Here is a 15,903-nt window from a genome sequence, read left to right as displayed (position 1 = left end):
TTTTCTCCACTCAGCCCCCCCCCCCCCCCCCCCCAATGCTGGTGTAAGGACTTTAAATGATGCCTCCAGATCCGATCATCTTCTTCCTCCAGCTGTTTTCAGCATTCCCTCCATTGCTGAAGCCGGTCTCTGATTCTCCTCTTCTCTCTGCCGACAATCTCTACTGCGCCCCCACACACATCCTGCTGCGCGGCCGCCCGGGAAGCTGGATTCTACAGCTGGGAGCGAGCGGCGGAGACACAGGTACATTTTTACCAATTTGGTAACTTTTTTATTTTGTTTTCATGTTTTTGCATATATATATATATTTCATGCTGCTGGCTAGCTGCAGATATATGTAAAAAAAAAACAACAAAATACGAGACTTTAATAGCACTTTAAACTTTTGAACTGTAATTCTCAGAGCAGCCAGAAGATGGCGGTGTGTGACCAGTAACAGGCCCACTATGTGGAGTTACAGCGAGCGTCATTGAAAGTGATCGGCACGGTGTGTGTTACTCTCTATTGTACAATCCTCAACTTCTTCTGCTATTATTACTCACACGGCGATCCAACAACCAGTGCGATCTGTACAAAACATGTGACTTGATGCAACAAATCTGACCTCCATCCTCCCCTTCAGTCTTCTATCAGACTTCCAGCCTTCCCTTCAGTCTTCTATCTGACCTCCGTCCTTCCCTTCAGTCTTCTATCTGACCTCCATCCTTCCCTTCAGTCTTCTATCTGACCTCCGTCCTTCCCTTCAGTCTTGCACAGTTGTAGCGGCTCCTCCCCTCTTCCTCTGATGTCTCTGCACACTGGGAGCTCCTCACAATGTGCATTGGAAGCTGCAGCAAGTCAGACAGAGCCTCATTTCCTGGCTGGAAGACGTCCAGCATCATCTAAGCACTTCCCTCCACAGCCTGTCCCTGGCCCCGCCCCTTTCACCCTCAGATGTTGTGCTATTTATACACATCTTACACACACACACACATAACACACACACACAGTGGGGTTGGGTCACCTAGCTTTCTGCGCTCCTCTTGGTCTTGCAGCAGGCAGCTGATGGAGGGGCCCTCCGGTGGAGAGGTGTGGAACTGCAGGAGAACCTTCTCGTGTTCGATGAGTTCCAGGCCGGCCGAGGCTGAAAAGGACAAAATCAGAATTTAGGGACCACAGAGCAGAAAGTGTTCTATGGAACCGTCTTCAGTCACACCCACAGCGCCTCGCTGTCTCTAAGGGCCCCTTCACACCTCTGTGGTGCACTGTGGTACATTAACACGTGTTGTGTTATACCGGGGTGGGCAACCTCAGCATTCCAGCTGTTGTGGAACTACAAGTCCCATGATGCAGTGCAAGGCTCTTGACAGCCACAGGCACGAGTTCCGGAGGCAAGAGCATGATGGGATTTGTAGTTTCACCACAGCTGGAGTGCTGAGGTTGCCTGTGGTAGGGTATTAAACCTTTATCTTAGAATTCACATTTCCCTCAAAAGGATATTTGCAAGAGGAACTGAAGGAAAAAGAAATCTGGAGAAACCTCTGCCTCTCGCCCAGGGGGCCCCCGATCCTCCAGTCATGGGGTGCGCGCAGTAAACATCACAGAAGCACCCCCTGATGTAGAGACTACATTTCCCAAGATGCTGTGTGTGCTTATCGCACAGCCTGCATTTCCACACACTTGATGCTGGCCAGAGACTTATATAGCAGATATGGGCCCCTCAGAGCCTTAAACAGCAGGACGGGCCCCTCAGAGCCTTAAACAGCAGGACGGGCCCCTCAGAGCCTTAAACAGCAGGACGGGTCCCTCAGAACCTCACACAGGAGGATGGGTCCCTCAGAGCCTCACACAGGAGGACGGGTCCCTCAGAGCCTCACACAGGAGGACGGGTCCCTCAGAGCCTCACACAGGAGGACGGGTCCCTCAGAGCCTCACACAGCAGGACGGGTCCCTCAGAACCTCACACAGCAGGACGGGTCCCTCAGAACCTCACACAGGAGGAGTGGCCCCTCAGAGCCTCACACAGCAGGATGGGCCCCTCAGAACATCACACAGCAGCATGGGTACCTCAGAGCCTCACACAGCAGGACGGGCCCCTCAGAGCCTCACACAGCAGGACGGGTCCCTCAGAGCCTCACACAGCAGGACGGGCCCCTCAGAGCCTCACACAGGAGGACGGGTCCCTCAGAACCTCACACAGCAGGACGGGCCCCTGAGAGCCTCACACAGTAGCATGGGTCCCTCAGAGTCTCACAGAGCAGGAGGGGCCCCTCAGAATATTGCATATCAAGACGGGCCCGTCAGATCCCCGGTGAGATGTGGACAATTATATAAGAAGACTCTGAGGCTGGAATGTAGATGAGGAGATTGTGGCGGATAATCTGGGATTCGGGGCGGGCGGAGCTCAGATCAGGAACGGGGATTATTGATCGGGATTTCCCCGGGTCACCATAACGGATCTGCAGAGCGACACGAGGAGAATATCTACAGGAACGTTCTTCTCCCCGATCCGCCGGAACCTCTGTAACCCTTCCACTGCCGGGACCGGCCTATATAACCCTTCCACTGCCGGGACCGGCCTATATATCCTCCCGCCGGGCCCGGCCTATATAACCCTTCCACTGCCGGAACCGGCCTATATAACCCTTCCACTGCCGGAACCGGCCTACATAACCCTTTCACTGCCGGGACCGCCCTACATAACCCTTCCACTGCCGGGACCAGCCTACATAACCCTTCCACTGCCGGGACCGGCCTATATAACCCTTCCCCTGCCGGGCCCGGCCTATATAACCCTTCCACTGCCGGGACCGGCCTATATAACCCTTCCACTGCCGGGACCGGCCTATATAACCCTTCCACTGCCAGGACCGGCATATATAACCATTTCACTGCCGGGACCGGCCTACATAACCCTTCCACTGCCGGAACCGGCCTATATAACCTTCCACTGCCGGGACCGGCCTACATAACCCTTCCACTGCCGGGACCGGCCTACATAACCCTTCCACTGCCGGGACCGGCCTACATAACCCTTCCACTGCCGGGACCGGCCTACATAACCCTTCCACTGCCGGGACCGGCCTACATAACCCTTCCACTGCCGGGACCGGCCTACATAACCCTTCCACTGCCGGGACCGGCCTACATAACCCTTCCACTGCCGGGACCGGCCTACATAACCCTTCCACTGCCGGGACCGGCCTACATAACCCTTCCACTGCCGGGACCGGCCTACATAACCCTTCCACTGCCGGGACCGGCCTACATAACCCTTCCACTGCCGGGACCGGCCTACATAACCCTTCCACTGCCGGGACCGGCCTACATAACCCTTCCACTGCCGGGACCGGCCTACATAACCCTTCCACTGCCGGGACCGGCCTACATAACCCTTCCACTGCCGGGACCGGCCTACATAACCCTTCCACTGCCGGGACCGGCCTACATAACCCTTCCACTGCCGGGACCGGCCTATATAACCCTTCCACTGCCGGGACCGGCCTATATAACCCTTCCACTGCCGGGACCGGCCTATATAACCCTTCCACTGCCGGGACCGGCCTATATAACCCTTCCACTGCCGGGACCGGCCTATATAACCCTTCCACTGCCGGGACCGGCCTACATAACCCTTCCACTGCCGGGACCGGCCTATATAACCCTTCCACTGCCGGGACCGGCCTATATAACCCTTCCACTGCCGGGACCGGCCTATATAACCCTTCCACTGCCGGGACCGGCCTATATAACCCTTCCACTGCCGGGACCGGCCTATATAACCCTTCCACTGCCGGGACCGGCCTATATAACCCTTCCACTGCCGGGACCGGCCTATATAACCCTTCCACTGCCGGAACCGGCCTATATAACCCTTCCACTGCCGGGACCGGCCTACATAACCCTTCCACTGCCGGGACCGGCCTATATAACCCTTCCACTGCCGGGACCGGCCTACATAACCCTTCCACTGCCGGGACCGGCCTATATAATAACCCTTTCACTGCCGGGTAACAGGACCGGCCTATATAACCCTTTCACTGCCGGGTGATGTGACCGGCCTATATAGCTCTTGCACTGCTAAGTCCTGGGGACAAAGCAATGCCAGGGCTCTGTGTGCAGTGGTGGCTTTGTACACAGGGGACAGTCATGATGGAGCAGAAAAGGGTCTTCACCAAACTGTTACCACAAGGCTGGAAGAGCACCATCGTCTACAATGTGTTTGCATGATGTAGTATTACAATACCCTTCACTGGAGGCACCCGAATTCAATCATTTGGAGGAGGGTGCACATACTTTTGTCTATATAGTGTATATCTGTATACTGCTTCTGACACAAAACGTGGCTCAGATTGCTTTATCCGGCAGGGATGTACACGGCAGTGGCAGATAAATGTCATCTGATATATTCCATAGCAATAGTCAATCTGCGGAACTGCTGTGAAAACAACTATATACGAGAAAACAAAACCCTCTACAAAAAGGGAGAGAACTGTGACCACAGTGACCAATCACAATTCAGAAACAAAGAATTTGATCGGTCACTATGGTCAGAAGAAGGTTCTTCTCTCCCGACTCCGAAACCTTTCATATCCCAGAGACTTTGGGGCCGCCCTCCTGGTCTGGTGACCACGAAGAAGCAGAAGAACCATGTGTACTCACTGGTGAAGTCGCAGAGGGCGTTGGCCGCGTAGTAGTGGGAAAGTGCTTTGAAATGTTCGGCTTTAACGCGCACCATGGTGGTCCATGAGAAAGGGACGTAGTCTTTCACAGGAGGGTGCATCATGGTCCGGTATACCAGCGAGTAAACGTCTTCAACCTGCGGGAACAGATACAGGATTCACATCTGACATGTATGAACTCTTTCACACAAGACAACCTTTAGTACTACAACACTGGCCCTGAGTCTGGGTTCATCACTGATTCTGGACTAAGCCTTGTTCTGCAGAGATGGGACTCTAAAGAGAACCTGTCACCTTCTTCATTTAAGGCAGCCTTAGTGTCTAACCCCCCCAAACCACTTTATACTTAGCTCTCCAAGGCTCACCCATTGCTGCTTCTTCTCTTGCAGCAGGCCCAACAAAAATCTGGTGTCCGAATTTAGAGGGAAGCCATGTCCTCCCTGTCATGTGACAGTACTCAGGCCTGGTGATTGGAAGGAGGTCACACCTGCACCTATCATCACTGGATATTTTGCACTAGTGGCCACATAAAGTGAGACCGGGAGGTGCTGAAGAGGTGAGAATGGAATGGTCCATGAGCAGCTTTACCCTGAACAGGCAAGGTAACGGTGTCACTTTAAAAATGAAACCAAGCGGCAAGGGAGTGCAGGGTGGTATAAGTGGGAGGTGGGCTTTAATGGTCAAGGTAACCGGGTCTCCTAAATGTTTAGTAATCACAATCTACAATCACATACATTGGTACCTCGGTTCACGAACTTAATTGGTTCCACGATTCTGGTCGCGAACCGAATCAAACTGTGATCAGACCGTAATCTCGACTAGAGGAAGCCACGACCACGTGTCAGAGTACGGAAGATGGCTGCGGTTGTGTTCGTCACCCAATGCCGGCTTTTAATTCTTTGCCTACCTTATTTTTCTTTTCCTCCCTATTCTTCTAACGGCGGCCATTTTTACTAAGTTCAGGTTAATAAATCCCCTTTACTTCCTGGATTTCTGGCACATGTGACCAGGACATGTGACCATGCACATCATCTCAGGGGAGGAAAATGCCTTTCCCTGAGATCTCATGAGATTACAGATGAGATTTCCCAGCAATGCACTGCTGATGTCACCTTCCCAAGATGCAACGCTTGGGCACAATGACATCATCTGTGCCAAACTGGACCAGGAAGTAGAGAAAAATAATTGTAAGTAAAAGAAAAATATGTTTATTTACCTACTGAATCTAAGATGATTTCATATCCGCATAAAGAGCTGCATGCTGAGGTGTGTACCCGCATTTAGATAAGTTGCCTTTGGAGAAAATATTCTGTGTGTCCAGGATCTGATTGGAGGCTCTAAAGGCATCTAAATGCATGTTTTAGCAGGAACATTCTCTATAAAAGGGACAATCCTTAAAGCAGAACTCCGGCGTTCCCTTCAGTCTTTTCACAATGTACATTAGAAGCTGCAGCAAGTCAGCAACTCATTTCCTACCTGGAGGACATCCAGCATATTCCATTTTAGATGTCAAAAGGGTTTTGTGGCTCCCGGTGTTTTCTTTTCTGGCTCTTTGAGTGTTTAAGGTTGCTGACCCCTGATCTAGCCTTTCCTAGCTCTCAACCTGACTGTCCCTGGCCCCGCCCCTTTCATTCAATGGATCTCAGGGTTTTTTTTTCAATCATGGAGTCTCAGCATCACATGTGAGCGATACCTAGGGTGGTCCTCTTCACAGATTTCAGAAGCTTCAATCACAGCCATGAACATGGATTGCATAAATGTCCCAATGGGTTCCCAGTCCCGAACATGGTTATGTAAAGGAAGTTGATTTGAGGGACTGTTGGCCTCATGCTGGGTCCAGGGCTGAGGATGGGAATGCGTCACCACCCTGGAAATGGCATGAGGAGAACGCTCTCAAACTAAACCTCATTTGCATGCATTAGCCAGCGGCGAGGAGGGGATGTCCTCGAAGTCACTGCATTATACTTTATAGGTGGCTGAGGGGCTTCAATCAAATTCTCCAAGGAACATTGCGGTCCTCCTGGGCCAATGTGAGCAAAGTTACCGTAAAACAGAAATAAGGAAATGAACGGTGGTGGTGGTGGTGGCTACTCACCCTGGCCACTTCCTGCGCCATCTGGACCTGCGAGAGAAACGAGTTTGGATTGACCTCCAGGCTGAACTTCTCGAAGATGCACTCCTGGACCTGGGCCACCATTAACCGCACCAGCATGTTCAGAGAGGCCGCGCTCATGTCCAGGCTCGGGGCGTTCGAGAAGTTTTCTTTCAAGTAATTGAAGCATCCTGCAGGGAGAAGACGAGAGGTTTAAAAATAACCACCCGGGGTAAAAATCAGCCTGCCGATGGGAGTGGCCACTTTAGAAGATGACTGGCGAGAGGGGGGGGTGACTAACAAACAAAGAGCTTCTAACGCTCAGCATACGAGTGGAGATCTGATGGAGAAAAGTTGTCCGCACACCGGATTCCGCTGGAATAGTTTATTGAAGCTTTGTACCCCATTACCGGTGTCCCACCCAAGGTCCACACATGCTGACGCGCTTCACCCAATCACAGGCTTCGTTGTAGAGTGATTGGGTGAAACACATCAGCATGTGTGGACCTTGGGTGGGACACCGGTAATGGGGTACAAAGCTTCAATAAACTATTCCAGCGGAATCCGGTGGCTTTTCTTCTGTTTGTATCAGCTCATATTGAAGTGAGGATATCCTGCCACCGGTAAGCACCCGGCTCGTTCCTTTCCTGAGCTGTCGGGGATCAAGGCTTCTTTTGTGTGTTCTCCTGGGGAGCATCACCTGAGCCCGCGCCCCGTGAGCCCTCGCCCAGCGCCCTGTGAGCCCTCACGCAGCGGGTTCCTTGGAAGCCACAATACGTGTTGCTTTGCCTCTTCTGTTTCATATGTAGAAATAGTTGTATTTTGGATTCTTTTGGTGCGGCACTCTGTATCTTCTAGATATCCATTGATCTACACCAGAGGCTCCTCCTAGAGGCCGCATTGTGAGTAGGAGCTGCCTAACCACAGTCACTGCACGTCTCTCAGGACATTCTAATATGCGCCACAGAAACTGGAATCCAGAAGCTCCCTCCATCCATCCATCCATCCATCTGCAAGTCATCCATGCCTCCCAGTCATTCTTGGGAGACATCTGCATGTGTATGGTCATTTGAGTATACAGAGAGGGAAGGAGAAGTTCCCGAAACTCTGCTGCCATTCATAGATCTGAGTAGCTGATTGCACAGATCAGATCTTTATTGGGAAGAGACAGATTGGGGAGAGGAATTAGAATGAAGCCTCAGAGAGCAGAGAAGAAGCAGATGAAACGCTCACCGGCAGCTTTCTGAAAAGCGTCAATAGCCGTGTCCACTCCGTCTACTGACAGGCGATCCTGCCGGGCCCCGATCTGGGTGTACAGCGCTCCCATATTGAACAGCACGCTTCCCTTCTCAAATGCCAGGGCCCGCTGGCAGGAAGGAACCCCTGTGAGAGAGTCGTACCTGTGCGGGTATATCGTCATTATTAATGCTCTGAACATACTGTACATGCTGACCATGTGGTCCGGCTAGAAGATCAATAAATAAACATTTTTACATTTTATAAAAACAGCTACTGGAATTACCCCAAATCTATCTTTACATAACTTCCCAACGCCCTCTGCAGACCAAACAAGAGAGAAGACAGAGGGGACATCTCCATTCTGTGAGCCAACCAGGTCCTATGGCATCCAACAACGCTGTCAGTCTAACATGTGTTACATGTGGAAGCACTGGGGGAGGAGGCAGGTAAGGGGGCAGCACAGGGGAAAGCACAGGGGGAGCTGGAAGGAGATGTTTTAAGAGCACACAGGAGGAAGCATCAGTGGACCCGGAGGGTGGTGATGAGGCAGAGCATAGGGGAAAGTATTAGGGGAGGAGGAGGGAGGTGATGAGGCAGCGCATAGGGGAAAGTATTGGGGAGTAGAAGGGAGGTGATGAGGCAGAGCATAGGGGAAAGTATTGGGGGGAGTAGGAGGAAGGCGATGAGGCAGTGCACAGGGGAAAGTATTAGGGGAGGAGGAGGGAGGTGATGAGGCAGCGCACAGGGGAAAGTATTGGGGGAGTAGGAGGAAGGCGATGAGGCAGTGCATAGGGGAAAGTACCGGCAATCAGGAGGGAGCTATTTGGGCAATGCATAGGGAAAGCAATGGGGGAGTAGGAGGGAGATATTTAGGTAGTACATAGGGGGAAGCACAAAAGGTAACAGGAGGTTAAAAGGCAGCGCACAGGGAAAAGCACCACAAAAGCAGGAGGGAGGTGTTTAGGAGGAAGCACTGAGAGAAAAAGAGGGAGGTGATGCAGCAGTGCACAGGGGGAAGCACTGGAGGAGCAGGGAGCAATATTACCAAAGCACAGGGGAAAGTACCGGAGAGGGAGGCGGTGGGATTTTAGGAGGGAGATATAGGGGCAGAGCACAGGTGAAAGTACCGGTCACTTTATGGTGGTACATGACCACGTCAGGAAAGTGACCACGTCAGGAAAGTGACCACGTCAGGAAAGTGACCACGTCAGGAAAGTGACCACGTCAGGAAAGTGACCACAGACAGCAGAAAAGCATTTACTAACCAATGGAAGAAGACACCCAGCGTCCGGCTGGGTGGTAGGAAGCGGTTGTCCAGGAAGTACAGCTGGTTGTAATACTCCATTAGGAGCTCAATGCCGGCCTCACTGCGACTGGGGGTCCTCATGGCCTGAGGAGGGAAGAGACCACCCGCATCTGGTTATACTTCAGACCAGTAACTCAAACAGGCAGCACAATAATATTTAACATTGAATAGTTTGTCCGGCTGAGGTTTCAATCAGAGAGGGTCGGCCTACAAGTAGCGCTCCAGTGCGGCCTCCTTATATAATCTACAATGCTCTGGGAATCCTTCGTCGTGCCGGAAGTATTTTTTGTTAAACAAACATCTGCAGCACATACATAGAAAAGTGATAAAATCTCATAAAACTAAATAAAATATATGGATATAATTGACCCAACGCCATCAGAGTTTTCTTCAGAGTTTAAGAGTTCAGAAATGTCAGCCTCTATGATCTCATACGACAGTCCCTTCACATAACTGCAGCCTCTATGATCTCATACGACAGTCCCTTCACATAACGGCAGCCTCCATGATCTCATACGGCATTCCATTCACATAACGGCAGCCTCCATGATCTCATACGGCATTCCCTTCACATAACGGCAGCCTCCATGATCTCATACGACAGTCCCTTCACATAACGGCAGCCTCCATGATCTCATACGACAGTCCCTTCACATAACGGCAGCCTCCATGATCTCATACGACAGTCCCTTCAAATAACACTTATGGGTCTTGCCCCTCCCCCTGCCTGTGACTGGAAAGAAGACGCAGCTCACTTAAGAGCTCATCTCTTGTCATTCTGATCTCTCCTCCTATCAGCATGTTACTTTGTTAAGACATGAACACTGCAGCACAACCGATTGGCTTCTTGTCCTGCTGCACCCTGTCCTAGTCTGAGCTCTGCTGTACAGGGACTGCAAGAGGCTGATACAAGGTCACATCCAGGTATTTAGACTGCTTGCATTTAAAAATACATCTGATGATAATGAATACGGAGCTTCTATATATACCTGGAATTTGGCTTTATTAATATCTGAATGGATAAATAGCTGGACTCAAGGGTTGGTTACTATGGTGCCACTTTAGCCTGCCCGCCATTTTAGTATTGCTTCGTCCGGGGGACACAGAGCTGTCAATAATATGTGATGTGCCCATTGATATAGAAGACACTGACCTGTCTCAGGTCCATGAACTCACGGATCTCCTTCTCATACAGAGAACCATCTTCCCCGTAATGTTCCGCAATGATTTCCTAGAGGAGGAAACACACCAGAGCTCAGCAGCCTCATCACATGACCCATGCCTGCGTCTCAAATACCAGAAATCAATCATTTCATTCACAACACGCAGATCAATACATTTTTACTATAACACAAAAAAGTACCCAATATTTTTTTTTTTAAACGGTTTTCCCTTTATTATTTTATGAAACATTTATTTTTACCAAATTTTTTGGTAAAATATAAAAGACGGGGTCACGTCGGGTAAATAGACACCAAACATGTCAAGCCTTAAAATTGCGCGCGCCCTCGAAATCGCAAAAAACTATCATAGTCGTACTGATCTCCCTCCGTTCTCAGTGCACAGAGCCGCCACATCGCTCGGGATGGATGACGCCCGGGATCGCGGGGACGGCGGCGGCAGGGACGGCGAGAAGAGGTAAGAAGGGGGAGGGGTCATCCTGGCTTGCATCATACAAGCGATCGGGCGTCTTTACAGACACTGCACCGCTTGTATGTGAACGGCCATCGCTGGTCATTTAAAATCCTGGCGGTTTCCTGCTCGAGCGCGCCCCCTGGCCCACCCGCATCCAGGAGACTCCCGTCCGGCCGTCTTTCAGCGTTCGGCGGACGGGAATTGGTTAATAAACGTGAAGTCATACTTTATCAGAATGGCAGCCTGCTGTGTAATGTCTATGGGTCAGGAGAACCATCGCCAAGTAACCATGAGGCCTAGCTGTACATTGTATGAGAGGTCTGAGAGCACTGCAGATAGAGAGAGGTGGATTCTGGGTATTCCAGGTATATAACCTTCTTTATATGATCACATTTGGTTTTATTACCCCATAGGAGCAGAGAAGCATCGCTCACCTTCAGCGGATCAGTCAGGTCCAGATCTTTCGTCTCTTTCAAGCCCAGCGGAATCATGGGAACGCTGATCACTTCACTGCCAACCACAGAATCACATGTCAGGAAACGCATTTAGAAGAACTGAGGTGAGACTGAACAATACAACCCATCCAATTAGCTGGCTGGACAGCCTCAGTGGCAGAACTATTGTCATAGCGACCCAGGCGGCTGCTATTGGGCCCGGGGGACAGGGGGGGGCCCGGCCAGGACGAGGAACAAAGGGGTCCCCCTGATGCCGTAAGGGTCCCTATGGCATCACAGGCTGCTGGCTGTCACTGGCGGCTGTGAGAAGCAACGCGCCGCTGTCCAGATCACCGACAATCTGTCAGTTCCTCCTCACAGCCGCCAGTGACAGCCAGCAGCTGCAGAGGAGGAGGGGGGGGCCCGCCGGTGACAGAGGAGGCGGGGCCCAGCAGTGGAGAAAGCTGACAGCGGATCGGGGATGACAGGTAAGAGGTGTGCCCAGCCCACCTGAGACCCTGCAGAGCCCACCATAGACAGTCTATAGTGGGCATTGCAGGGTCACTCTCAGGTGGGCTCCGCAAGGGTCATAACTAGAAATCATAGGACCCCATACAAAATGTTGCTATGGGGCCCTGTGATTTCTAGTTACGCCCCTGGACAGCCTGATCCAATCACATCACCAGGCTGGACTTTTGGAACGCCGGCCGTACAAGGTGAGATCTGGACAAGGCATCCTACAGATTTACACGTCATTGGGCATTCGTCGCAGCCACAAATATTAACAAGGATCAAGTGTTTAAAGCCGAATCCCTCGTGCCAATCCTGAGGGTAGAATAAGAACCTCTTTATTGTGGTTTGTACCCTTTTGGGGAGATTTCCCTCACTTTCCGTATAATCACAAAGAGGATTTAAAGCTGAGGTTTAATCTGCTTATATTTCACTTTTCCTGGTTGCAGTCTCCCCCCATCAACATGATAACGACATTTTTACATCAAACCTTTCCGTTTTCTTTTCATACATTATTAAAAGACTCAGTGATGTCATCACCGGATCCCTGTACTTCTCTAGGGGCCGGCAGGGGGGCCCCTACATTGTTTCCTGAAACCATCACAGCACCGTACCTCAGTACTCCTCACAAGAACCCGCAGCCATGATGCAAGCAGTGGGCCGTCTCTTGGGAGGAGTTATGCAAATATTAAAATGCCTTGATGGGTGAGTGTCAGTCTGGAGGAGTGGGCATTCCTAGGCAGGCTTGAACACAGACTGCCCTCGGTAATGCCCACATGTGATGCTGAGCCTCCATGACTACAATAATGAAATCCAATAAATGAAAGGGGTAGGACCAGGGACAGTCAGACTGGGGATAAGCCCTAGATGATGCTGGATGTCCTCTAGCCAGAAAATGAGGCGGGCTCTATCTGACCAGCTGCAACTTCTAATGCAAATCACCAACCACTCAGTGTCTGCAACCCCCCTCTGCCGATCCCTGCACTGGCTTCCATCCCCTCTTAAGACTCATCTCTTCAGGGAAGCCGATCCCACCTCAACCTAACCGCTCAACCATCACATTCTCATACAATTCATCCCCCACACAGCTCCCTCCTCATATATCACTGGCCCCTCCCCTTTTAGATTGTAAGCCCTCAGGGGCAGGGCCTTCCTTACCATCTTGTCTTGAATTGTATTGTAATGTCTTCCTTATATTGTACAGCGCTGCGCAAACTGTTGGCGTATATAAATCCTGTATAATAATAATAATAATCATAATAAAAGATCCTGCTGGCTTCTGAATTCCATATTAATATATCCTCCCCTGGTCCATACATGTAGTAGACCCGGGGCATGGAGGCCTCATATAAAAGATCCTGCTGGCTCTCGGATTGGACAGACTGGATTCCATATTAATATATCCTCCCCTGGTCCATACATGTAGTAGACCCGGGGCATGGGGGCTTCATACAATGAAAGTTGGGAAGACGCACACTGATGGTACCTCTCGTTTTGGTAGATGTCCACCGAGCTGTTCAACTCCTCCAGTTCTTCTTTCAAAAGCTGTAGGTTGGAGTTGACGTAGCTGAGCTCCAGGGCCACCGTCTCCTTCACTTTGTGGTTGGTGGTCGCCCTGTAATGACACAATACAGACTGTGATATCCACATCAACCACGAAGACGGAACCTGCATAGGATTTACCCCGGGTCCTAAATGTAGTGCGCCGCACCCTCGGCATAACAAGAAATCTTAGTGCAGTGGAACGATGGGGCTTTCAAGATGTACACATAGAGAAAAACCACTATATCCTTGCTTCTCAACTGGTGGGTCGCCGTGTGCCTTTCACTTTTCTAGGTGAGAGGCTCCTCAGCCTCCCCCTAGCATTGCACTATCAGTTCTCGCTCCAAGCAGCCATTCAAAATATGCTGCCCGGCGCCGAGTGTCAGCTTGAGGTGGGGATATGGCTGCCAAGGAGCTCCATCCATACATAAGTGCATTGCTTGCAGCTCCCTCATGTGTCCTATAGAGGTTCCTGAACCGGAGTGACATCACATTCTGGCTCCTGTAACCTCTATAGGGCATGCAAGGGAGCTCTACCAACAATGCATATATGGATGGAGCTCCGTCACAGCACAGCAGCCCACCCTGGACCCCAGGCTGAGGATCCACTCCACTTCTCGTCAGGTAGGGAGACTGGGAGGATCTTAAAATAAAAAAACAAAACATTTTTTGAAGTGTGTGTGAGAATGTCTGAGTGTGTGAGATTGTGTCTGGGGTTGTGCGTCTGTCAGTGTTTTTGAGGGCCTTGTTCACACTAGTACAGTGCGTTAAACTGTACCACGCAATCACACCTACCATGCATTCTTATGTGGGAGGTGTGTTGTGTTGCCATTCCTTTCAATGGTACCCCAAACGCACCTCCCACCTACAGTTTGTACTCCTTCAACGGAACGCGCGGTACCCAAATGCTGTGCGTTCCATGGCAGTGGGACTTGGGTCGCGACTTAATGACTAAGCCTCTGTATCATGAATGCAGCTGCCAGACTTATCCACCTGACCAACCACTCAGTGTCCGCAACCCCCCTCTGCCGATCGTCACAAAGTATCACCCTAACCGTCCCCTCCGCTCATCCCAAGAACTCCTGCTTTCCAGCTCCCTCGTCAACTCCTCCCATACTCGCCTCCAGGACTTCTTATGTGGGAGGTGTGTTGTGCTGCCATTCATTTCAATGGTACCCCAAACCCACCTCCAGTTTGTACTCCTGCAACGGAACGCGCGGTACCCAAATGCTGTGCGTTCCATGGCAGTGCGACTTGGGTCGTGACTTAATGACTAAGGGCAAATGTGGGTGCTGAGGTTACACAGATTGAGAACCACTGCACTATATACACATTATAAACACAAGAGCCACAAATGAGTCTCCTCATAGACGTCTGATGCCGAACTATCACCGTCCGGTCCATTGATGAACAAGAAATTCGATTATGAAAATAATCGTTAGCTGCAGCCCTAAAATTGTCTTCAACTTAGATCAGTTGTCCTCAACCTGTGTAACCTCAGGACCCACGTTTGTCCTTGGTCATTAGGTTGTGACCCAAGTTGCACTGCAATGGAACGCACGGCATTGCTGTACCGCACATTCCCATGGGGGCAATAGAACCGTGGGTGGGAGATGCATTTGGGGTGCCATTCAAATGAATGGCAATGCAATGCACCTCTCACACCAGAACTCATGGTAGGTGCGATAGAGTGGTACAGTGCATTATGTGTGAATAATGCACTGTACTAGTGTGAACGGGCACTCAAAAACACTGACATACATGCACACACATATGCACTCCCAAATTATTATTTTTGTTTTTTTAAAATCCCCCCAGTCTCCCCATCTTACGAGAAGTGGATCCTCAGCCTGGGGTCCAGTGTGAGCTGCTGTGCTGTGACGGAGCTCCATCCATATGTGCATTGTTGGTAGAGCTCCCTTGTGCGCCCTGCGGAGGTGGCGGGAGCCAGAATGTGACGTCACTCCGGTCCAGGCACCTCTACAGGACATGTGAGGGAGCTGTAAGCAATGCACTTATGGATGGAGCTTCCTCCCGGCCATAACCCCATCCCACTCGACCTCAAGCTGACACTGGGCGCTGGGCAGCATATTTTGAATGGCTGCTTTGTGCGAGAACTGACAGTGCTGCGCTAGGGGGAGGATGAGGATCCTTTAGTGGGTAGAACTTGCTGTAAAATTTTGATTTCTGCAGGGATTGAAGAGTGTTTTGATCCCCGTGTGGCATAACTAAATCTGGACGGGGGCTTCAAACCTTCCCCTTTCCATCAATGGTTCACATTGGTTTAGATACACTTTAAGTAGTGCAAAGTTCTTTCAAAAGTTTAAAAAACAAAAGTAGAACCTGAATGGGGGTGAAATTGTAGTACGCCGAGTGGATTTCCTGCAATCGGAGGGAGTCAGAAGGTAAGGATCAGGAGGACTGTTTATGGCGGCGATCTGCCAAGTGAAAGGCCACATTTATCATGGTGGAGACCCTTGCTGC

General features: G+C 50.9%; 1 protein-coding gene across 1 annotated transcript in view; it reads right to left on the bottom strand.

Annotated features, from left to right (window-relative positions):
- Positions 1 to 15,903, bottom strand: part of RHPN1 (rhophilin Rho GTPase binding protein 1) — a gene marked incomplete at both ends in the record, with an annotated part of 23,376 nt that overhangs the window by 6,707 nt on the left and 766 nt on the right. Inside the window, 8 exons of the mRNA XM_018575186.1 lie at positions 1,004 to 1,123; positions 4,642 to 4,798; positions 6,757 to 6,944; positions 7,987 to 8,153; positions 9,258 to 9,382; positions 10,452 to 10,529; positions 11,368 to 11,443; positions 13,364 to 13,512. Of these exons, the coding sequence (XP_018430688.1) occupies positions 1,004 to 1,123; positions 4,642 to 4,798; positions 6,757 to 6,944; positions 7,987 to 8,153; positions 9,258 to 9,382; positions 10,452 to 10,529; positions 11,368 to 11,443; positions 13,364 to 13,512 (1,060 nt within the window). The remainder of the gene's footprint in view (positions 1 to 1,003; positions 1,124 to 4,641; positions 4,799 to 6,756; positions 6,945 to 7,986; positions 8,154 to 9,257; positions 9,383 to 10,451; positions 10,530 to 11,367; positions 11,444 to 13,363; positions 13,513 to 15,903) is intronic.

Source organism: Nanorana parkeri, unplaced genomic scaffold (assembly GCF_000935625.1).
Source record: "Nanorana parkeri isolate BGI_ZX_2015 unplaced genomic scaffold, ASM93562v1 scaffold3616, whole genome shotgun sequence".
Lineage (NCBI taxonomy): Eukaryota > Metazoa > Chordata > Amphibia > Anura > Dicroglossidae > Nanorana > Nanorana parkeri.
The sequence above is the reverse complement of the archived record's forward strand: the minus strand, read 5'-3'. Positions and strand labels throughout refer to the sequence as shown.